General features: G+C 43.9%; 1 protein-coding gene and 1 non-coding gene across 8 annotated transcripts in view; both read right to left on the minus strand.

The window, feature by feature from the left end:
- The window catches only part of RALGAPA2 (Ral GTPase activating protein catalytic subunit alpha 2), a 287,034-nt gene extending 270,319 nt beyond the window's left edge, over positions 1-16,715 (minus strand). For 5 of the 7 annotated variants that reach the window (XM_081558721.1, XM_081558720.1, XM_081558722.1 and 2 more), the window contains exon 1: positions 6,397-6,666. In XM_081558721.1, coding sequence (XP_081414847.1) covers positions 6,397-6,502 — 106 coding nt within the window. In that variant the 5' untranslated portion in view covers positions 6,503-6,666. Of the gene's footprint in view, positions 1-6,396; positions 6,667-16,520 lie in introns of those variants that run through there. The other 2 variants (XM_081558719.1, XM_081558716.1) reach the window with 1 other exon arrangement.
- On the minus strand, positions 2,284-2,356 carry TRNAG-UCC (transfer RNA glycine (anticodon UCC)). The gene has a single exon. It is a non-coding gene; the product is annotated as a tRNA-Gly (tRNA).
- Positions 16,716-24,265: the final 7,550 nt, after the last annotated feature.

Raw genomic sequence — 24,265 nt, forward strand, 5'->3', positions numbered from 1 at the left:
CCTCCTAACCCCTCATTAAGCTCCACACCCCAAGTCTAACAATTTCCCCGATGGTCCCATTTGGGTCTCGCCTTTTTCTCAAACTCAACACAGTTCAGCTCAGTCGCTCAGTCGTGTCCAACTCTTTGCGACCCCATGGGCTACAGCATGCCAGGATTCCCTGTCCATCACCAACTCCCGGAGCTTGCTCAAACTCATGTCCATCGTGTCAGTGAGGCCATCCAACCATCTCCTCCTCTCAACTCAAACTCAACACACATCACACCAAACTTACCTTGTTCTGTCATTAGCCAGGGTCTCTTCCCAACCCTTCTGGCTCTATCCATGGCACCCCCACTCTCCCAAATACCTAACGTCAATGATCAAATTCTAACAAGGTGTTTGCTGCCGCTGCTGCTGCTAAATCGCTTCAGTCGTGTTCGACTCTGTGCAACCCTATGGACAGCAGCCCGCCAGGCTCCTCTGTCCACGGGATTCTCCAAGCAAGAATACCGGAGTGGGTTGCCATTTCCTTCTCCCAACAAGGTGTTTACTGCTGGTCAGATTACAGAGGATTTGACTGTTTCACCCTTGCTGCCAGAGAGCACATGAACAACACTGAGGAGAGCACAGTGAATCAAGGTATAAACACGCTCAACCCAGCAACCTGACTTCAGTGAATCTATTCTAAGGAAACAATGCAAAACGCAGAAAAAGCCGTTTCCCAAGATGTTTAGAGTAGTAGTGTTTATACCCGAGAAAGAAAAAAAAAGAGAGGAAAAAAAAGGATTGATAAAGAAAGGAAACTATTTAATCACCAGAAAATAGTCTCAACAAATACCTGTCGTTAATAAAAATAAAAGGAACAAGACATAGGTAAAAGCTAACAGGAAGTTTAAAAGGCAATATTTACAACTTACGAATAAGTGAACTTGTCCCTACTTGAAGCAACAGATGCACAGAAGGAAACATATCGAAATATTCGATTCTGTTCTATGGGCATAAAGAGCATCGGTGAGCAGCTATTCTCTCCTCTCTGGTTCCAAATTATTTGGTCTGGGTCACTAGAGTTGACTGGGCTGTGGCCCCTGACCCCAAACCTCTTCTCCTTCAGACTCATCACTCCTCGTCCAGCTTTTGCAAACCACACTTGAATCTAGAATCACTAGTCTCTGCCCTGGGGTCCTTCATGACTCCACCCTTCTCTCCAGTTGTCACCTGTCAGCTCCTCCATTGCCAGCCTTCCCAAGGTCTCCCTGCCCTCCCACCAGCCCCGTTCTATCCTGGCCCTGCTGGCAGGGAGGCAGTTCCCAAATCTTATCATTTGACCTGCTAAGAATTCTCCAAGTGCACCCTCTCACCTGCAGGATAAAATCAAAGTTTCCAACCCCTTCTGATCTGGCCCCAGCTGCCTCAGCTTCTACCCGGTCAGGCTATCCCTCCTCGTCACCCCCATGACCTCATAGTCCACCTCCCCGCCGTGCCCTCACCCCTGGCCTATACGCCACTCCAGCCACTGCTCTGACACTGCAGACGCCCTCAGGGCCAGGGTTCCAGCACCAAGTCCTCCATGTCCGAGGTTCTTTGCTCTCATGCATCATCTGCCAGGTGCATCTCCACCACCAGCTCCTCCCCTTCTCGGCTGGAAAAGCCCTCCCCACCCTTGACTTTCCCCAAATCTAACCCTGCTCTGCCCAGCAGGCCGTGCTGGTCACGAGAGGCTCCCCAGCACTGGAAATGCAGCTGGTTTGACAGAGACATGCTGCATGTGAACAGTACACGCACCAACTTCCAAGACATGCTATGTGAAGATAATGGAAAAAACTGAACATTTTACTTGGACTACCTGTCGACAAAACAGATGGGTACGGTTAAATAAAAGGTATTACTAAAATTAATGTCACCTGTTTCTTTCTGTAATATTTTTGTTTTTTAATATTTATTTTATTCATTTATTTATTTGGCTGCACTGGATCTTTGGTTACAGCGTGTGGGATCTAGTTCCCTGACCAGGGATCAAACCCAGGGTCCCTGCAAAGGGTGTGTGGAGTCTTAGCCACTGGACCACACAGGAAGTCCCTCACCTGTTTCTTTTTTTACCTTTTTAGATGTGGCTACCAGAGCAGTTTAAATTACACATATGGCTCACATATATTTCTAATGGACAAAGTGAGTCTAATCTTTAGTCATTCTTTAGGTCCTGGCATGAGTAAAACCTCCTTCAAGATGCCTTATCTTTGGTCTTTCTAGTGTTTTGGGTTTTTGTGTTTTTTTTGCCACATTACTCAGCATACGGGACCTTAGTTCCCCAACCAGGAATCGAACCCATACCCTCTGCATTGGAAATGCAGAGTCTTCACCACTAGACCACCAGGGAAGTCCTCCCATCTTTGTTATTAATGATCTTTTCTGCACCTTGAAATCCTATAATGGAGCCCACCATATAAGCCACTATCTAATTACATAACACATTATATGCTTACTAGTAAATATTTTATATCTATTGTTCTTGCCACATCAATGCCATGTCTAAACCCTATTTAATAGTAGGCACTCAACTTGTTATTAGGCATGGAATCTCTGCAGCAGCAAGAGAGCAATACACAGCATTTTAGCTTTGTTTTGTTTACTTATTTTCTCTCCTGAAGATGATTTCAACAATGTAAAGAGACCTGGGAGTCGGGAATCTAAGAGCTCTTTGTTCTTCCTCCAACTTAGATAACATATTCACATTTAGTGCCTGGTTTGACCCCCAACAAGCCCTGCCTGGTCTCAGTTCTCCCCCATCCTTTAATATAAAGTTAATAATATCAGGCCAATCTATGATATACAGCCAAGTCAAAGTAGCTAAGTTAAGTTCTAACTGGAGTCACTACCGTGATATGAAGAAATACTCTCCTTTTCACAGCTAACTGTATCTTTCTCAGCCAGTTGTCTTAAACACAGACTACTGTTTATGAAGAGGGAAAGGATCCATCACAATTACTGAAATAAGAGAGGAGAAGGGACAGCCTATCAAAAGGCTTGTCCTATCCTATTAATGACAGGAAAGAAGTGACGAGAGAGGAAGCTGTAAAATGTCTACTCGAAGCTGAAGTAGCTCATACAGTACACTCACAATAACCTTTACCAGGCAGGCATTACCACACCCACTTCACAGAGCGAAGAAACTGAGGTTCACAGACGGGCTGAGGAACTGGCCCAAGGTTGTGCAGCCGCAGGCCACAGATCCAGGTCAGCGGTATCAGCTTTGTATTTAAAAACTAATGTGGTCTTATCACTTGAAAATATGTGAAAAGCAAGAGAATTATCTAAATATACAGATAAAAATACAACAATAATTTTGATTCATTTCCTTCAAATGATTTTTTCTGTGCAAATGTATCTATTTTTTTCCTGCTAGTTTATTGAGACATAACTGACATACAGCACTGTGTAAGTTTAAGGTGTACAACATAATGATTTGACTTACATATACCATGAAATGATTATCACAGAAAGTTTAGTGAACACCCATCATCTCAGATAAAAAATTAATGAAATAGGAAAAACGTTCTTTCTTGTGATGAGAATTCTTAAGATTTACTCTTTTAACAACTTTCATATATAACATACAGCAGTGTTAACTACATTTACCACATTGTATATTACATTCCTAGTACTTATTTATTTTATTACTGGAAGTTTGTACTTTCTGACTGCATTCATTCAATTATCCGCCCCCCGCCCCCATTCTGCCTCTGGTAACCACAAACTTGGTCTCTTTCTCTTTTCCTATTTTTTTTTTTTAATTTTTAATTTTTATTGGAGTATAGTTGATTTACAATGTTGTGTTAGTTTCTGCTGTACAGCAAACTGAATCAGCTATACGTATACATATATCCACTCTTTTTTAAATTATTTTCCCATATAGGACATTACAGTGTACTGAGTAGAGTTCCCTGGGCTATACAGTAGGTCCTTATTAGTTAATCTATCTTACATATGCATGTGTGTGTGTGTGTGTGTGTGTGTGTGTGTGTACTCAGTCGTGTCTGACTCTTTGCAAACCCATGGACTTTTCCTCAACAGGATCCTCTGTCCATGGGATTTTCCAGGCAAGAATACTGGACTGGGTTGCCACTTCCTGCTCCAGGGGATCTTCCCAACCCAGGGATCAAACCTGCATCTCTTGTGTCTCCTGCATTGGCAGGCAGATTCTTTACCACTGAGCCACCTGGGTGTGTGTATGTCAACCCTGATTCAAATAGTTTCTTGATCTTGGCTAAGTCCTAGCTTTCAGATCAGAAGGTTTTTTTTTTTCTAAGTAGACTTTTCCATAAAGTAGCAAATCAATAGGGTATGTGATGTGGTGGGACCACTACACTGCTGTACTATTTGTCTTTAAAGCCTTTAAACCCACAGTTGTTAAGCAAGAGTTTACACTAAACAGTATGAACCTGAATGCCTCAGAAATGTTTACAAAAATCTAGTCCCTACAGATAAAGATTACAGTAATAAATGAAGTAAACCGGGCCAATCCACAACAACAACAACAAAAACAGTATACATAAGGAATATGAAAAAGCCCCTCCAGGCTACAAAACTGAGGTCAGATGTCTCAATGAAAGGACAAAACAAAGTTCCTCAAAATGAGACATACACTTTCAAGTGAAACCACAGGGCCTTGAAAACTAATCACTTTCTCAGAATGGTAACAATGTACTATGTGTCTCTAAGAAACCCAACATCTAGGTTCAATGGATTCTGCCTTTGCAAAATGTAGCCAACTTAATCCTGTAGGCTTGGACTGAAGGAAGGGAAGTCTCTCAGTCGTGTCGGACTCTTTGCCACCCCGTGGACTGTAGCCTACCAGGCTCCTCCGTCCATGGAATTCTCCAGGCAAGAATACTGGTGTGGTTTGCCATTTCTTTCTCCAGGGGATCTTCCCGACCGAGGGATCGAACCCAGGTCTCCCGCATTGGAGGCAGACGCTTTAACCTCTGAGCCACCAGGGACTGAACACAAGTTCAACCTCTCTACCACAGAGTAAGTTCCCAAGCATCAGCTGCTTTAAAACACCTCTCTGCTCCACTCTCCATTATCAAAAATGTCCCTGCAGTAGGTGTTAATCAGTCACTAAAGAGCCCCACACAATACAACCTGTATGTGCCTGGTATTCTAGTACAGGAAGTAGAAAGCTCAGTTTACCAAGAAGACTGCATTTCACTTTCAAAAGTCTTGAAAGCTAATCCCTCTAACAGTACCTAATTTACATTTCATTCCAAACTGACCAAGCCGGCAATGGCATCTCAAGGAATCCAAGAATGTGAAAAACTTCACTTGGCAAAACTAGGTGTGTGGATTTTTCTTCCTTAGAGGTACTTCACAGTATAAATAGAAATCATTTGCAACTTTTAATCTCATGAACAAGAGCTTTATTTAAAATTCTCACATGTACAGTGAATTCTGTTATGCCCTTTCCTCAAGTGACAGACACATGAAGACTTTGTGACCTAAATCAGGCGATTTTGCTCCTTTCAAGAAGCAAAAAAGACATCTAGAAGAAACATAAAGTATCTTTTCCACAGCTCCCAAATACACAAAGACAAGTCTGTATATAGACAGTAAAGGTGTTTACATTCTAAACAAAAATTAAGACTAAAGGAGGTAGGAAGCGAAAACCAATAACAGCAGAGCAAACTGGCTACAGATCACAGATGGCAGGTGAAAGGAGGCCTTGGGAACCTCCTTGACACCCATGGGGTGAGCTTCATCCCAGGTCAAGTGCAGGCCCACCTGGGGTCTGCAGTTCCTCCACCCAATGGGCTCACAAAAACGCAAGAAGGCACAAAACCGTCAGAGTCATCTTGACAATAAAGTATAAGCAGTCTCCTGGAACCCTGGAAAGTCACCCCCCCCTCCCAGGAGACACGAGGAGCCCCCTTCACACCATGGACACAAAGAAACCCAGTCAGCCAGATCCACGGGAAGAGAGACGACACTTAAATTTATCCGGAGGCCATTCGGAGGCTCAGTCTACTGGGGGACCAGACTCAAAAAAAGTTAAATTAAAAGTGGCGGGGGTGGGGGCGGGGGGGGAGATGGCAGTTCAATTCAGTCTGCGCTGGGACCCCACTTGGGACCACTTAGGGTCTCGGACTCAAACATTAAGAACTGGGAAGGGAGATGACAGTTCGATGGGTGCGTGCGACGACCCCCAGGGTTTGCTGGGGAGAGGATCGTCCCGCCGCAGCCCGGCTCCGAGGCCAGCCGGGGTAGGGGGGGAAGTTTACAACTCGGGGGGCCGCCGGGCAAGCCCGCGGGGAACGACGCCGGGACCCACGCGGTGGGCCTGCGCCCCCAGCCCGGCATCGCGGTCCGACGACCCCCGCCCGATCCCGGCAGGAGCGCGCCCTCGGCCGCGCCGCGCCTCACCCAGTAGCGCCCGCAGGTGCTTCAGGCGGGTCAGCACGTCCTTCTTGGGGTCCAGCACCTTCTGGGTGGACTTCTTCACATCCCCGTGGCTCCTCCGGGAGAACATCCCGCCGCCGGGAGCCGGCCCCCGCCGGCGGGGCAGGAGGCGCCTGCGCCGCGCGGGTCACCGCAGAGGGTCGGGCCGGCGCGTGTCGCGCGGGCCGCTCGCCGCCCCCCCTGCCCGGCAGCCGCCGCCAGCGCCGCCGCCGCTGCCTCTCCAGCCCGGGCTCCAGGAAGGAGGGGCGGGGGCCGGGCCGGCGCGGGGCGGGGCAGGAAGGCGGTGTCGACGCGAAACCCGCCGCCCCGCCTCCGCGGGAGGCGCGGGCCGCCCCCGCCACGGGAGCGACGCACGGGCGCGCGGTCCGGACCCGCCTCGCGCGGGGCGGGCCTGCGCGCGGAATCGGCTCCGCGAGTCACAAAGAAGGTGGCCCCTGCGCGCACGCTGTCCTCCGAGCCCCGGGGTGCTCAGTGACAGCGACCTCCAATCAGGTTGGCGTGTTTTCCGCGCGATCGGAGTCAGTGCGCCCGCTCAGAGCACGTGCCCCTCTCGCCAGGCCACCAGTGCTCCTGGGAAATGTAGTTCTCCAGGAGGCCAGCCCCTGAGACCGCCTCTCCAGGGTCCTTGGTCTCTGGGCAGAGCATCTGCCCGACCCCCTACCTATCCCTGGAGGCCCAGGTTTCTGTAGCTACAGTCTCCGGCCTGTGTGCCCACCCCAGTTCTCTCTACTGCAACGTGAATCAAGAAACATTACAGTAGGACAACTTTCAAAGCTTTTACAATGTAAGCCATCTAAGTTTTGACTTCTGAATTCACACTACGTAGTGAGGTTTCACTTGTGGCTGAGTGGTATAAAGAATCTGCCTGCAATGCACGAGACCTGGGTTCTGTCCCTGGGTCGGGAAGATCCCCTGGAGGAGGGCATGGCGATCCAATCCAGTATTCTTGCTTGGAGAATCCCATGGTCAGAGAAACCTGGTGGATCCATGGGGTCCCAAAGAGTTGGACCTGCCTGTGCGACTAACACACAGTGAGGGAAGGAGTGGTAAACCCTTTGGCCATATCAAAATCAGAGCTCCAATTATGCACTAAAATGAACAGCTTTGGCAGTAGGGAAAGGAACGCTTAGACTCTGGGAGAGGAGGCCTTTGGTTCCTGGGACCCATCCTCACTTGGAATATGAGAGTGCTTCACCAGGAGGGCTCCTCAACTTCTCACCTCTTGCTTTGTAGGAAGTGCACGTTCTCTGTGTTGTGCAAGGCTACCTAGCAAAACAGTAGCAGAACCAGAAATAGAACCTGAGGGACCTGACTCTCAGGCTGAGATGCTTTTTAAAGCCAGGTGCCTGTAACCTGGGGCAAGACTTTGAGATGCAAGATGGTCTGGAGATTTCTTTCAGCAGACCTGTAGGGATATTTACTGCCATCTGGATCCTTTGATGCTTCAAATTTTGACAACATTTTAGCAGGCTTAAGCTGTTCAAACTTAAGCTGTTTAAAATCATGTGGTTTCCATCAGATTGGGATAACACAACTGTCTTTTCCTCAATCAGCTAAACTAACCGGGGGGAAGAGCCAACAATTTACACAGCCTTGTATCCTCATTCTTGAACACAGTATTTGACCTTGAAAGCACTCAATAAAAGCTTGTTAAGGAAAATGCGATAAAAAGCTAAAATAGTCTTACATATTTAATCCAGGCATGCAAAAAATATCTCCTAGTTGTTAGAACCTCTATTTTTCAAGATGTCAAGTAGCACTGATAGAACTGGGATATATTCATACAAAGGAACATTGCTTAGGAATAAAAGGAAATAGACAACCAGTAAACCCAATAGCATGAATCTCAGACCCAGAGATGGAGGCCCCACACTCAGGATGATGACAGGATGGATCCCCAGGTGTCATCTCCATCAGGACCGCAAACCTTCCATGACTGTCACAAGAGACAAATAACCTTCCCTCTTGAGTGAAGACATTCTGGGTGCCTTTGCGATAGAAATTTAGGCTGTACCTGGCTACACGTAGTAAGTCACAATATTCACCACAGCATTCCTTTAAGAAGATACCTTTCATTGTACTGATGGAAAAAATAGGATGCTCTTGCCTTAAGGAATTCAATTTTTCTGTCGCAAAGCAACCTGGTATCAAAGTCAAACTGTTGTTGAGCACCTGCTATGTGCAAGGCATGAGTGTAAACCTTGGGGATAAAAAGCTGTATAAGATGCAGCCTCCTGACCTCTAAAGCTTCCAATTTAGTTGAGAGGCAGAGCAACTAGAAAACTGAGGAGACAAACAACAGTGTTCAGCGAACACATGACACGGTCCAAACTTGGTGGTACCAGAAACAGACATTCATGCATGTAGATTATCTGATCCATCATATCTAGCCTTTACTTACTGATGAAAATATAGAACTCCGAGTCATCTCTAACAAGCCAAGAAATTTAAGTTATTATTTTGGGCTTTTCACCCACCCACCATGAATATTCCAAGTGAAGTACAAATAAATAAAAATACTCTTCTTATTTTCTGTTGCACTGCAAAATAATTCCTGCTAGACTTGAGCAAATCACCTGCTTTGCAATTAATGTTTATCCCTGGAGATTCAGAGTGCCAAGTATTTTGTAGACACTTGAGTGCTTTTGAAGAAGTAGCCTGCTAACACCAACAAATGCAGATAATGAAATCAAGAGTCAGACACTTACAATGCAAATTAAGACTACCTTGTGAAATGCCATTTTGATTAGCAAAATAGAAACATGATTTGACAACATACTCTGGTAGCAGAGCTGTGCGTGCATGAGTGCTAAGTCCCTTCAGTCATGTCCAACTCTTTGTGACCCTATAAACTGGAGCCCACAAGTTCCTCTGTCCATGAGACTCTCCAGGCAAGAATACTGGAGTGGGTTGCCATGTCCTCCTCCAGGGGATCTTCCTGACCCAGGGACAGAACCTGTGTCTCCTGCATTGCAGGTGGATTGTTTACCACTGAGCCACAGGGGAAGCCCGGCAGAGCTATAGACAAGCATAACTGATAGGAGTGTAAAATGATACAATTCCTATGGGGAGAATTTGGCTAAATTACAGAAATTTGTCCATTGACACTGAAATCCTACTTCTAAGAGTCTAGTATGAAGATATACCTGCACAAATATAAAACCACGTGTGGAAGTTTACTCCTTTGGCATTATTTGCAATAATCAGTATAATAGGTTGAACAGATATGTCCATGTCCTAATTCCCCAGAACCTGTGGTTGTGACTTTTTGGAAAAAGAATCCTTGAATATGGTAGTCAGGTTAAGGATCTCAAGGTAAAATCATCTTGAATTACCTGGGTGGGCTCTGAGTCTGGTGAGTGGCCTTGTAAGACACGGAGACTTTGTAAGTACACAAACAAAGAAGAAGGTGAAACAGAGGCAGATTGGCATCATGAGACCACAAACCAAGTGACCCCTGCAGTCACCAGAAGCCAGGAGCCAGGAAGGAGTCTTCCTGGGGGTCTTCCAAAGGGAGCCTGACCCTGACCTTGATTCCAGACTTCTGGATTCCAGAATTGGGTAAAAATTAATTTCTGTACCTGCACACACACCTAAACCCAGTCCATCCACATTAGGCAGTGCTGTGCAACCATAAGAAGTAATGAAAAAATTTCCTATGTTCTCATCTTGCTTCATTCATTCACTCAGTCGTTTGTTAATATCTCAGGACAATTAGGAAATTTTGTTCAGTAGGATGGTTTTGCTTTAATGAACATGTACCCATATTTTAAAATTCTAGGCTTCTTTTCTCAGAAGTCTTTCTAAAATATACCTCAGGCTTCCCCATCTTCCATTTTATTGAGTTATAATTAGCACACAATATTATATTAGTTTCAGGTGTACAATATAGTGATTCAATATTTTTATGCATTACAAAATGATCACCACAATAAGTCTAGCCACCATCTGTCATCAAACATAGTATTTCCAATATTACTGGCTGTGTTCTCTATGCTGTACATTAATCCCCGTCTTCTTAAACAGACTATTCATTGTTTCTGAAACCATAATTTATTTCCCCCTCACCTCTGTGGTCCCCTGTATCTCCTCTTAAATTGGCATTGCTACTAGCAACAAAGGAGAAACATCCCATAGACTTTCCCTACCTAATTTTGACCACGTCTTGCCCCTAAACGGACTCATGGCTATCAGAGACAATTTGTGTTCATGTTCTTAACTTCCACAGTTGGAATCATTCCAGGTACTTAGACTTGCCAGCTCTGTGGTTTCCAGGTAACCAACTTGTTAACGTATTTTATTTCCAAATTTTTCTTCGTCAGAATTTTTCACATTGGAAGAATTTTTTTTTTAGATTGACTAAAATACCTCAAGCCTGAATGTTAATACTGATTGTCATGACTGTTATGTTAATTTTAATATCAGGAAAAATTCAACTTTTATCCACAAATATTCCTGTCAGATAAATTCATTGTACCTTTCTCTGGATTATGATTCAGTGGGTCAGACGTACTGTGGATCACCATTTGGATGTTATTGCTACAAAGAACCTCCCCAAGTTGTCTGGTTTTTGTTATCATTGCACTCTTCGAACTCTTATCTTCTTTAAAAAGATACAACATAATAAATTCAAGTTTTTTTTCTTGCATCAGCTTTCACCCTAAAATACTGACTTAACATCATCTAATATGTATCTTGTGCTCCTGAGAATCTACACCTAAAATTCCCAAAAAAGAACGGCTGACGACCCTTCATAAGAATGAAATGCAATGCCTGATGCTTAAGGAACAAGAAATCCAATCGCTGTTTTCCAGATGATATATTACCGTATACCCTAAAAACATATATTATTTTCTCCTCCAAAAATATTTCCTATTAGTTTCTTTTCTTTCCAAATCTCTGTCAAGAAAGGAGATTTAATACTTAACTTCAAACTTGACTATAAATCATTTTATATGAGAATTTCAATTCAGAAAAGGCTCAAAAAAGTTTTTGAAAATGTTCTATTCATTTTGATATGTCTGATGGATGCCTGATAACAGAGTAATGCCCAAAGGGAAAGAAACCTAATAGTTTTTCTAAATGTATTCAAGCAGATGTTTTCACAGCTGTGCATTTCAACCACGATGTCATCTTCTGGGGACATATTTTCTTTTTTTTATCATCAAAACATTAATAACATTTCAGTATTAAATCATGGGTATAGATCAACAGTAGAAAAAATAAGCACAGAAGTAAGCATAAGAATGTATATAAGTAAAAAAAAAAGTCTTTGCATGATAATGCTTTAAAAAAATCAAGAATCATGGAAACTATGTCAATAGAAAATAAAAATTGAATAAAAGATGACATCTGAAGGCTAGAGAGACAGATTTACATAAGACAAGGTGTCCGCAAAAATCTGTTCATCACCTTCACCTCTGCACTCAATAAACAAAGTGCCATCATTAGGTTTAATATTAGATCAGATACACACTTTAATTTTCAACTGGGTGTTAAATTTTCTAAAAATGAATGCAGAGTATGAAATGTCAACAGAGTGTATTTACTCAAAATGGAGAACACAATCATAAGGCTTGTTTTCCTAGCAGATTCCTGCAATTTTCTAGGGAAAAAAAAAATGAATCTCAAAATAACTATTGGAGAACATAACCTTTCTTGGGAAAAACGATACAAGAGTTTAAATTCTTTTCCTGATCTACACATAGACCTATGTCTTAAGTTTAGAGTTTTTACTTGGTATTTCAGACAGGATTCTTAGTTGCAAGCAACAGACACTGGCTGCTTAAGCAAAAGACAATTGATTTAAAGAATGTTGGCTGTCAAAATCAATGGGAGGCTGGAAAAACAGGCTTAGAAAATAACTAGGAAAATGGGTACTGATGCAGCTCTGAGAGTTACAAAGACAACCAGGATGAAGCTTCAACCCCCTGAGAAGTCACAATCTAATGGAGGAGACAGACACCTACCTAACTAGATAGTAGTAATTCACAGCAGTGATACATGCAACGCATTATGCAAGATGGCAGGGAGGATTGCGGAATGACGCTGAAAGGAGGATTCAGAGAAGGCTTCCTGGAGGAAGTGATACCTGGAACTGGGAAAGGATGAACACACCCAAGGCAAGGCTAGGAGGTAAAGGCTATGCAAAGGGCTGTGTGAAGAATATCAGAAGCAGTTTGATTTTGTGTGGTTCTACCCAGATTTGTGCTATGAAATCAGTTCTGAATATTCATTGGAAGGACTGATGCTGAAGCTGAAACTCCAATACTTTGGCCACTTGATACTGGCTCATTGGAAAAGACTGTGATGCTGGGAGAAATTGAAGGCAGGAGGAGAAGGGGACGACAGAGGATGAGATGATTGGATGGCATCACCGACTCGATGGACAGGAGTTTGAGCAAGCCCTGGGAATTGGTGGTGGACAAGGAAGCCTGGCGGTCTTCCCTGGGGTCCCAAAGAGTTGGACACGAATGAGCAATTGAACTTTGTGCTGTAATAGTATTCAGCATACTATTGGGGTTACAGAAATGAGTGCGTATTCTTATAGCCTTGTAAAAACAGCAGGGCCTAATGAGAGTGGAGAGTGGTGATGCCAACGTGAGAGGAGACAAGTGGACTTCTTACAGATCTGTGAGAGGCCGGATGAGATGACAGCAAAGGCAAATGCCCTGACTTTCAGTCCTCCCCACTTACTAGCTTTGCAGCCTTAAGTGGGTGACAATTCTCCAAGCTTCAGTTTTCCACATGTAGAAAATGGAGACAAACTTGCACTGGGCTCTTTATTCTAAAGAGTGTGTGGATGCTAAGTCGCTCCAGTCATGTCCTACTCTTTGCAGAGGGAATAGCCTGTAGCCCGCCAGGCTTCTCTGTCCATGGGGATTTTTCAGGCAAGATTGCTGGAGTGGGTTGTCATGCCCTCCTCCAGGGGATCTTCCCAACCCAGAGATTGAACCCATGTCTCATTATGTCTCCCGCATTGGCAGGTGGGTTCTTTACTGCTAGCACCACCTCAGTTCAGTCACTCAGTCATGTCCGACTCTTTGCGACTCCATGAACCACACGCAGCACGCCAGGCCTCCCTGTCCATCACCAACTCCTGGAGTTTACCCAAACTCATGTCCATCAAGTCGGTGATGCCATCCAGCCATCTCATCCTCTGTCGTCCCCTTCTCCTCCTGCCCCCAATCCTTCCCAGCATTAGGATCTTTTCCAATGAGTCAGCTCTTCGCATGAGGTGGCCAAAGTATTGGAATTTCAGCTTCAACATGAGTCCTTCCAACGAACATCCAGGACTGATCTCCTTTAGGATGGACTGGTTGGATCTCCTTGTGGTCCAAGCGACTCTCAAGAGTCTTCTCCAACACCACAGTTCAAAATCATCAGTTCTTCGGCGCTGAGCTTTGTTCACAGTCCAACTGTCACATCCATACATGACCACTGGAAAAACCATAGCCTTGACTAGATGGACCTTTGTTGGCAAAGTAATTTCTCTGCTTTTTAATATGCTATCTAGGTTGGTCATAACTTTCCTTCCAAGGAGTAAGTGTCTTTTAATTTCATGGCTGCAGTCACCATCTGCAGTGATTTTGGAGCCCAAAAAAATAAAGTCTGACACTGTTTCCAGTGTTTCCCCATTTTTTCCCATGAAGTGATTGGACCAGATGCCATGATCTTAGTTTTCTGAACGTTGAGCTTTAAGCCAACTTTTTCACTCTCCTCTTTCACTTTCATCAAGAGGCTCTTCAGTTTTTCTTCACTTTCTGCCATAAGGGTGGTGTCATCCACATATCTGAGGTTATTGATATTTCTCCCGGCAATCTTGATTCCAGCTTGTGCTTCTTCTAGCCCAGCGTTTCTCATGATGTACTCTGCATATAAGTTAAATAAGCAGGGTGACAATATACAGCCTTGACGTACTCCTTTTCCTATTTGGAACCAGTCTGTTGTTCCATGTCCAGTTCTAACTGTTGCTTCCTGACCTGCATACAGGTTTCTCAAGAGACAGGTCAGGTGGTCGGTATTCTCATCTCTTTCAGAATTTTCCACAGTTTGTTGTGGTCCACGCAGTCAAAGGCTTTGGCCTAGTCAATAGAGCAGAAATAGATGTTTTTCTGGAACTCTCTTGCTTTTTCAATGATCCAGTGGATGTTGGCAATTTGATCTCTGGTTCCTCTGCCTTTTCTAAAACCAGCTCGAACATCTGGAAGTTCACGGTTGGGAAACCCTATTCTAAAGAGTAAATCAGCGTGAAAAGAATGAGTACAATGCCTGGTACCAAAATGTTCAATAAATGTTACTTTGTTTCTCCCATCTCTCCCACTCCTAGAAAATGCAAACAAGGAAATTTTGTTTGCTAAGACTGTCAATTTGTGTACACACTTTATTTCTAAATGTGTTTCATAGGAGGAGTTTACACAGCTATATGGACTTCCCTGGTGGCTCAGACCATAAAGAATCCGCCTGTAATGGGGAGACCTGGATTCGGCCCCTGGGTTGGGAAGATCCCCTGGAGGAGAGCATGGCAATCCACTCTAGTATTCTTGCCTGGAGAATTCCATGGACAGAGGAACCTGGTGGACTACAGTCCACGGGGTCACAAAGAGTCTATCACGACTAAGTGATTAAGCAGAGCAGAACACACAGCTGTAGTTTTCCATGCTTTTACATAAGTGTACACTGAACACTGAACACTGTCAGAATAGGTCAAGCAATGTCCTAACATCTTTTATACCCACTTTTGTAATGTGTACCCCTTGGCAAGTAGGGATATTTTCATTGATGCCCCCATCATACTAGGTGAAATAGCTGTGTCTTTTTGGACCTTAAATGATGCTGGAATAAGAATGCTGGTCAAAAGCTCATGGACCCAAATTTGTGACCCAGCTGTTTGTTTCAGGTATATTTTACTTTTCTGGTGTGCCACAAGACCAAACCCAAGTGTGGTTTATGGGTCTTTGCAAAGTTAAAGTAATAATTCAGGTTATTATAAGTGAGATTAATAACTTAAACTGTACCAGTCATAAAAACAACAAAATAACACCTCAGATACTGAAAAGTTCGACTTGAATAATTTATCCAAAATATGCCAAGAGATAATTCTCTCCATCAGAGCTGAGATGAACTGTCCCAGTCAAGCCTATCCCAAACTACAGGGTTATAAGCAAATAAAATGCTGGTTGCATTCAGCCACTGAGTTTGGAGATTATTGTTACAGAGCAACAAACAGAGAGGGTATCTGTTGTGGCCTCAAGGATCTGAAACTACAAGTCTCAAAGACTGGTCTTCTCTGCTGGACAAAGCCAGACACCATCTCCAATGGCTTATCTCCAATATCCTTCATGTTTCTCAAATTCTTTGAGTCTGTGACTCTCTGCTTGACTCATCTCTTATGACCTGAGACTAGTCTGGTGTCCACATGATAATTTAGGTTTTTGTTCCCAGAAAGTGACAACTTGACAGGGATTGCTTTCCCCCCCAAAAAAAGCAGTAATGTAGGGACAAGAAGGGAGGAAGAAAAGTCTTCCAGAGGGAGAGGCAGACATAAGAAACAGCTTCAAGAATTTGAGTGCTGGGACTTCCCTGGCAATCCAGTGGTTAAGACTCCTTGCTCCCAATGCAGGCGGCACAAGTTCAACCCCCAGTCAGGGAACTAAGATCTCCCATGATGTATGGCCTGCCCTCCCCCAACCCCCACCCACCAAAAAAGAAAAAAGAATTTAGGTGCTGGCAGCAAGGAAAAAAACCCAAAGTTTGTCTCCATAGAGGATATTAGGGTATTTGCAAAATAATTAGTAGAATATTCATAGGAAAAGCATGAGGCATATCTGAAAGGGTCAGGGCAATAGAAATTGACTTGATCCTTCCAATATTACAGGAAGTACTTAAAAATGTGCTGGGTTTGTAACTAGTTCCTTGAAGTAGATGGGCAGACAAGAACATAGATGAAATTTCCAGAAGAGTTGGGAAGAGGGCATATCTTTGCCCTAATTATTTTTGCCACTAAAATGCTGTATAGAGACCAACCACAAACTTCAGCGGCATACACTGGTAAGTGTTTGTCCCGCTGCAGGGTCTATGCGGCTTACCTGATCTGGGTTGGACTTGGCTCATCTTGGCTGAGACTGCTTCCATATCTGGGAGTTCACTAGCTACTGGTTGATCCAGGGTGGCCTTGGTTAGGAGGACTGAGGTACCCTGGCTCTGGTCCATATTTCATCCCCTTGGGACCAGTGGAGCAGCTTGGGAGTGTGCTTCTCATGATAATGACAAAGGGCAGGCATGAGCAAGCCTGATTGCACAGCAGTTATGAGCCTCTAATTGTGACATATTTGCTGTTATCCTACTGGCCAAAGCAACTTACGTGGCTGAACTGAGCATCAGGGGAGGAGGGCAAAGGGAATAAATGGAGAGAGAGAGGGATTAAGAATTATGACCATTCCCAACTGAAGAAGCTGGGCTCAATCAACTGTTGTTCAAATTTCCCTAGGGTGCCAGAGCATCCTAGGATCCCTGTGGCCTGAGGTTAAAGTGAGGAGGAAGCAAGAGTGCAGCTAATGAGCCCTAAGCTTGCTGTTAAACAATTCATGTTTGTCTACGTATTTCTAATATACATCTGGAAATATATTCCAGAAAATGAAGAATGACTAGAAACACAGCAGACTTTAGGTTCTGAATGACTAGAAGCAGGTCCACTGGTGAAGACTCTGCACTTCCAATGCAGGGGGCCCAGATTCCACCCCTGGTCAAGGAACTAGGATCCCATATGCTGTTGTGGCTCGGCCAAAAAAAAAAAAAATAGTAGGATTTTTCAATGTGATTAGTTCTTCCATATACTGTGACCTATTTGGGGAATAAAGGTAGCATAAAGGTAGTTGTAATGCCCCTAGAACCATATTCCACTTGCTTTAGGTTACTTTTTCACTAACACATACACATCATACAGGCAAACATCTTACTTCATTATGTTTCACAGATACTGCAATTTTTGCGAATTGAAGGTTTGTGGCAACCCTGGGTTGTCAGACAGCCAGCATCTTTTAGCAATAAAGTATTAAATTATTAAAAAAGAAAAGAATTATGATCATTCATCAATCTGTCAGGGAAGTGATCTTGTAAAAATCAACCTTGAAAATGGACAAAACCCACTCCAGTACTCTTGCCTGGGAAATCCCATGGATGGAGGAGCCTGGTAGGCTACAATCCATGGGGTTGCGAAGAGTTGGACACAACTGAGCGACTTCACTTTCACTTTTCACTTTCATGCATTGGAGAAGGAAATGGCAACCCACTCCAGTGTTCTTGCCTGGAGAATCCCAGGGGCAGAAGAGCCTGGTGGGCTGCCGTCTATGGGGTCGCACAGAGTCGGACACGACTGAAGCAACTTAGCAGCAGCAGATTTCGGAAGGATCTACCAGGACCTTTTGTTTGTTAGGTGACATTCCTAGCCCTGGAGACTGGAAACAAAGGAAAACTCCCCCCTTCATCCTGTGTCTGCTAGAAACACAGTCTTTTATCCATGCTGAAGGAGCTCATATTTCTGCCTAGCCATTCATGTGACTATCCTTTTATGTTCGGTTCTTCAAAACACCCCACCAGACAGACTGCTGGACTTTGGAGCCAGAGGAGGCTCTCCTGATAGAAAGGAGCTGGAGTCCACGGGACCTTCCTGGGACAGACCCTTCCCCGCATCGCCTACTTGAGCTCCTCTCTGAAGCACCCAGATAATAGTATCTGATGCACACTTCTTGAGTTGATTTACAAATGCTAATACCACCGCCAAACGGAAGATTTCCCTGAACACCTTGCCCCAGCTTACTGGAGCCTAAGGCTGGATAGTGTTAACCCCTGTGACCTCACCATCAGCCAATCAGGAAATTGTGCATGAGCGAGATGCCCCTCCCTCACCTGGCCTTTAAAAACGCTTTGCTGAAACCCACTGGGGAGCTCGGGGGTTTGGAGCACTTGAAGTCCCAGGTTCTCTGTATGGCGCCTCACAGTAAATACTAAACTTTCCTTCCCCACAACCCAGTGTCAGTAGGTTACCGTTACTGCGAGTGGGCAAGTGGACCTGAATTTGGTTCAGTAATACAAGAACTGCATTCACTGTGATACTAGTGGGCTTTCCCAGTGTCTATTAGAGCCCCAGATGTAATCTCAGGAAGGAACTGCTAAAATGAGAAGGACGAGACAGATTGTTATACTCTTGAGATGACACAGGAAAGGTGACTTGGATGATTGATTAGAAAGCAGTTTAGGTCATAAGACCTTGCCAGTGTTTACCAAGAACTCCCAGAAGAGGGACAGTGCTAACTTTAGTGGAAACTGCTGGAAGGTGGGAAGTATTGTTCAAGAACTGCTGGCTCACTAGGGCTCTGACTCTGCCTGACTTGATAATATCTTTTATGGATTGGTTTGTTTGGCCTGGACTAGTCACCCAGAGCTTAAAAACCACAAGCAGGTATTGTAACACTGAGCTTCTGAACCTGCATCACCAGACTTCAGGCACAGATTCATGGTGATATTACCGAGACCTCCAGAGCTCATGGGGCCCTGGAGAGCACTCACTCTCCTCCCAGGCTGACAATTCTCCAACTACAGGACCTACACGAGGTAAGTCTCTAATGAGGCAAGTCTCTAATGATAGATCCCCGTCTTCTAGAAGCCCTGACCCTTGGAAGTATATTCAGAGTCTTGACACAAAGGAATTTGTTTTAAAGTGTGGTATTCAATACACTGTTTATATGGTTTATATGTCTCTTGCTTTGGAAAGTGAAATCCTAGCAAACAACAATTCGTATTTAACTGGCTCTGGTATACCACAAGTTTAATAAAGTTGAACTTGATTGGAAAACACTGGCAGATATAAAACTTACCCTACTGGCATTCACTCAAGAAGCTGAACAGAGATTCTTTTTTTTCAGATATTTTCCAATTTTACTGAGATGTAATTAACACACCGAATGTAAGTTTAAGGTGTACAGCATATTGATTGACTTAAAGGGTGAAGTAACTATCACAATAAATTTGGTTAATATCCATCATCTCATATATATACAAAAGAATGAAAAAGAAAAACAATTTTCCCTTTGTGGTGAGAACTCTTAGAATATACTCTCATAACTTTCAAATATACCTTACAGCAATTTATTTAGTATAGCCATCGTGTTGTACATCATATCCCTATAGCAGTGTATACTATAGCCATTGTGTTATGTATTATATCCCTACAGCAGTGTTTACTATAGTGTTTATTATAGCCATCATGTTGTATATCATATTTCTGATATTTATTAATCAGCTAGAAGTTTGTTCCTTTTGATCACCTTCATCCAATTCTTCCTGCCGCCCCCCTTCCCCATTTGCCCTATCTCTGATAACCACAAATTGGATCTCTTTTCCTGCAAGTTTGTTTTATGGGAGTTCTTTTCTTCTTTAGGTTCCACGTATAAGAGAGATCACACAACATTTGTCTTTTTCTATCTGACTTACTTCACTTATCACAATGCCATCAAGGTCAAGGTCCAAGAATAAACAGACATTCTTGGTGTTCCATCCAGTGTCATCTGTCCTCACTTGGCCTGGAGGCCATGTGCCACGAAAACTTGTAACTCTTGTCCAAAGGTTTCTTCTCCTTGTGGGAGCATACTTGCTCCACGCCTAGAGCACGGTGAACACAGCAGAGTCACTGCTCTCAGAAGCTGCCCTCACCAGTGCCAGACAGGGAGCTGATGGAGAAGGAACCCAGCTCCCTCATCTTGGGAGTGGAATAACTCAGGAATGCCGTGCTTACCTGCTCGATTGTGAACCCTCCCCTCTCTGTCTCCCTTCTTCACCACCACAGCCCCAGTGTTTCCTGGGATCCTCTCTCAAATCAACTACTTGCTCTCAAATCTGTTTCAACCCTAGAGAACACTCTGTCTTACAAGAGAATACAGTCAAAATAATAAGCCGAGGTTGTTAACAGAATAGTACATAAGATTTTTAGTGTTTCTTTGCGCGCATTGTGTTCAGCAAAGGAGGAACTGATGTTGTCAGTTAAATAGAAGTGAATTAAGTTGATGAAAAGTCCAGCAAGACAAATCTCAGGGCTTCTAGGTGGATGACAGACAAGACCGAGAAAGGATGGTTCCAGCCATCTACGTGACCGATCAGTCTAGACCTTAGGCCGGGACAAAGTAAAGTGAACTGTAAAACATCTCCAGCCTGTCTTACCCAACTCAGAAACTCCACAAAGCCTGATAGAAAGACGCATCATTCTTTGTGGCTCCTCCTGCAACTTGTTCAGCTTGCAAAATATTATATTTTTGAGATTTTTTTATCAGTTCTGGTATATATGCTATTATTTTCATTGCTTCATCATAGTTTGAGGGCATGAATCCTGTACGATGCATAGCTTCATTCTCCAGTAGATGGATATTGAGATTGTTCTAAAATTTCATGATTGCAGCCCGTGCTGTGACAAACATTCCTGTCTATGTCCCAGTGCACGTGTGCCTCTATGTGTGTGCATGTGTGTATAGGTGCGTGCAAGGTTGCTAGGTTATATACACGGGTGGAAAATACTGAATCTGCAGCAGTGGTCGCCTCTGGCGGTGACCTTAGTAAGAGTGGCCCTTGGAAGGAATGTGATTGTTTGATGGGAGTTGGTCTCATCATTCCTGACTGAAATACAGGGCTCATGATTTAAAAATACACAAAGTTACTCTGGTTTTGAACTGACCCAGAGACAACTCTTTTCTGGCTTTAACTTGTTATCTTTCCTTGTTCAAACTTCCTCTTAAGCGCTGATGTTTCCAAGAAGACTGTGCTCAAGAAACAGAGAACCAGGTCTGTGCAAAGTTAGTAAAACACTCATTTAGAAAAGGAATTTTTAAATCAGTGTTTAATAGAAAATGTTTCTCTGACTCTAACTTCTTCCCCCAACTTTATAAAAATCTATTTTCAGAGTATTGACTTATGTAAACAGTCCTCACCTCTCGGAGAATTTCAGGATAGCTTTATCCATCAGGCTCTGAAGCCTGGCAGCTCAGTGATAAAAGCCATGTAAGGTCATTTCAGGCTTTCAGCCTTTGTTATTTCAAGTCAATAAAAATAGTTGGCCAGGAAGGTGACTCAGGAGTTGAGAGCTCTGGCTTACTTGATTAAGATAATGGCAGGTTGATTTGGCTGTTTTCATTCCTTTTCACCACTTTATTCTTGCTAGAAATGAGATAAAATGGTCATTCTTCCTTCCCCACCTCCAGTCAGTTGATTTTGATCAAAAAATTATTTTCACCACCTTGATGTGATTGCCCACAAGTTTTCTGAATTAGATAGCCCAGGTTTTCCCTCACTTCCTCACCAAAAATTCCATCCATGAAGGTATAGTTCAGAAATAGAACATGAGTACTATGACCATGTGAGTTTCCATCAGGAGGGAGGGAGGCTGTGATTCAGCTGTTTTGCGGACACTGATTACCTAATCAAGGCAGCAACGACTCTGCTGCTATTTAGAGGTGACACCCTGGATCATGAAATCTTTCTCATTTTGAGTGTTCCCTTTAGTTTAGAGAGCGTGAAGTGTTTTAAAATATTAATGAGACCCCAAGGCCCTTCTGTGTTAGCAGATCAGGCCATCAAGAGCTTACCTTAACTAGTCAATAGAAATAAAACGTCAAAATATTAGTAACTAAAATTCATAAATCTCCTGATACATGTGAGACACTGTAACTTTTTTGTTTTTGATCAGTTTTTATTGGAGTATAGTTGTTTTACAACATTGTGTTAATCTCTGCTATACAGCAAAGCGAATCAGCTATACGTACACATATATCCCCTCTTTTTTGGATTTTCTTCCCATTTAGGTCACCATAGAGCATTGAGTAGAGTTCCCTAAGCTATACAGTAGGTTCTCTGTAACAGGTTTTTTTCTTCACACACTGTCTTTATCCACACAGTATCTTTATGAGATAGAGATTACTACTATCCTCATTGTACAGATGCAGGGGCTGAGGTTGTTGTTTAGTCCCTCAGTCGTGTCTGACTCTTTGCGACCCCAAGGACTGTAGCCTGCCAGGCTCTTCTGTCCATAGGATTTCCCAGGCAAGAATACTGGAGTGGGTTGCCATTTCGTTCTCCAGGGGATCTTCCTGACCCAGGGGTCGAACCTGAGTCTCCTGCATTGGCAGGCGGGTTCTTTACCACTGAGCCACCACGGCAGCCAAACACCCAAGAAAGGAGAAAGCTCCGTGAGGAGCTCTGGAGAGGATACTGTAAATAAGATGCTTTAAGAGCGCAAATTTTCAAATTTTCTTTCTTCTCTAGAAAAATCACCAGCTCTCTTGAACATGACCCAGTGTGATTCAAGAGCAAAGGATGAGTCCTGGGCAAAATACAATGTGGGGCAACAAACAAGAAACTGGCCTGGGGATGAGGTGCTTGGGACACGAGATTCTAGGGCCCTCATTCTCAGGGCTGTGCAGTGCTGGCCTGCACAGAACCCAGGTTGCATAGTTTTTCCAAGTCTGAGCTTTGAGTTCAGGCTAAGGGCAGTGTCCCTGGGTACTCAGCCTGGGGTCAGCAGGAGCAAAGAGAAGGGAGCTGGAGAGAAGCTGAATGCCCAGTGAGGGTGTCAGTACAAGGCTTACCAGCATCTTCTGTTCACCCCAAATGGGCCTGCATGGAAGATGCCTTGGAGAGAGGAGGGGAAGGGGAGGGGACCGGCAGTGGGCTGAACATCTCCAGTGTTGTCCTTCTGCTCATGACCAGCTTCTAAGCAAGCAGCACCACACGTGGGCCTACACTGCCCTGCCCGCCTGGCCTGCCCTAACTGCCCAGACCTCCTTCCCCCCACTCTCTCCTTCATTATCCCACTCAGTCACTCTGGTTCTCTTTCCTTCATCTGTTCCCACCTCTTGGTTTTACACTTGCTGTCCGCTTCGGATGGAAACTGACCCTGGCTCTGCTCTTGGTGACCGGTTGACCAGGCCTCACCCCAACATCACCCCCAGGGGGGCCTTTACTGTTCCAACCCCAGATGAAAGCAGGGCTCATCCCTCTCGCACGCCCTTAACATCAACCAGCTTGATTTTCCCCAGGACACTTTCATAATCCGAAATCCTCTTGTTCAAGTGTGTGCAGACAGCTCTGCGTGGTGAAAGCTTCCTCTATAACGTGAGCTCCGTGCCAGCCAGGATTCTGCTATTACTGCCCCCAAGAGTGCCTGGCAGACAAATATAAATATCATATGGTATCACTTATATGTGGAATCTAAAATAACGATACAGACAAATTTATTTAAAAAACAGAAAGAGACTCACAGACGTAGAAATCAAAGTTATGGTTTCCAAAGGGGAAGGAGGTCAGGGAAGAATAAATTAGGAGTCTGGGACCAACAGATACATTTGTTGTTGTTCAGTCACTCAGTTTTCTGACTCTGTGACCCCATGGACTTTAGCCCGCCCAGTTCCTCTGTCCATGGGATTCTCCAGGCAAGAATACTGGAGTGGGTTGCCATTCCCTTCTCCAGAGGATCTTCCCAACCCAGGGATAAAACCCAGGTGTCCCACATTGCAGGCAGATTCTATATTCAATATCCTGTGATAAACCATAATGGAGAAGAATATGAGAAGAGTATGTATTCTTTTTCATATTCTTCTGTATGTATAGAAGAATATATATGTTCTTATATATATATATTCTTATATATATATATGTGTGTTATCCATATGGATATAAAACTGAGTTACTTTGCTATACACCGGAAACTAACACCACCATATAAATAAGCTATACTTTAATTTTTTTTTGAAGGAGTGCCTGGCATACAACAAGCACTTGATAAATATATGTT

This window comes from Giraffa tippelskirchi, chromosome 13 (assembly GCF_054371585.1).
Source record: "Giraffa tippelskirchi isolate mGirTip1 chromosome 13, T2T-mGirTip1v1.2.pri, whole genome shotgun sequence".
Taxonomy (NCBI): domain Eukaryota; kingdom Metazoa; phylum Chordata; class Mammalia; order Artiodactyla; family Giraffidae; genus Giraffa; species Giraffa tippelskirchi.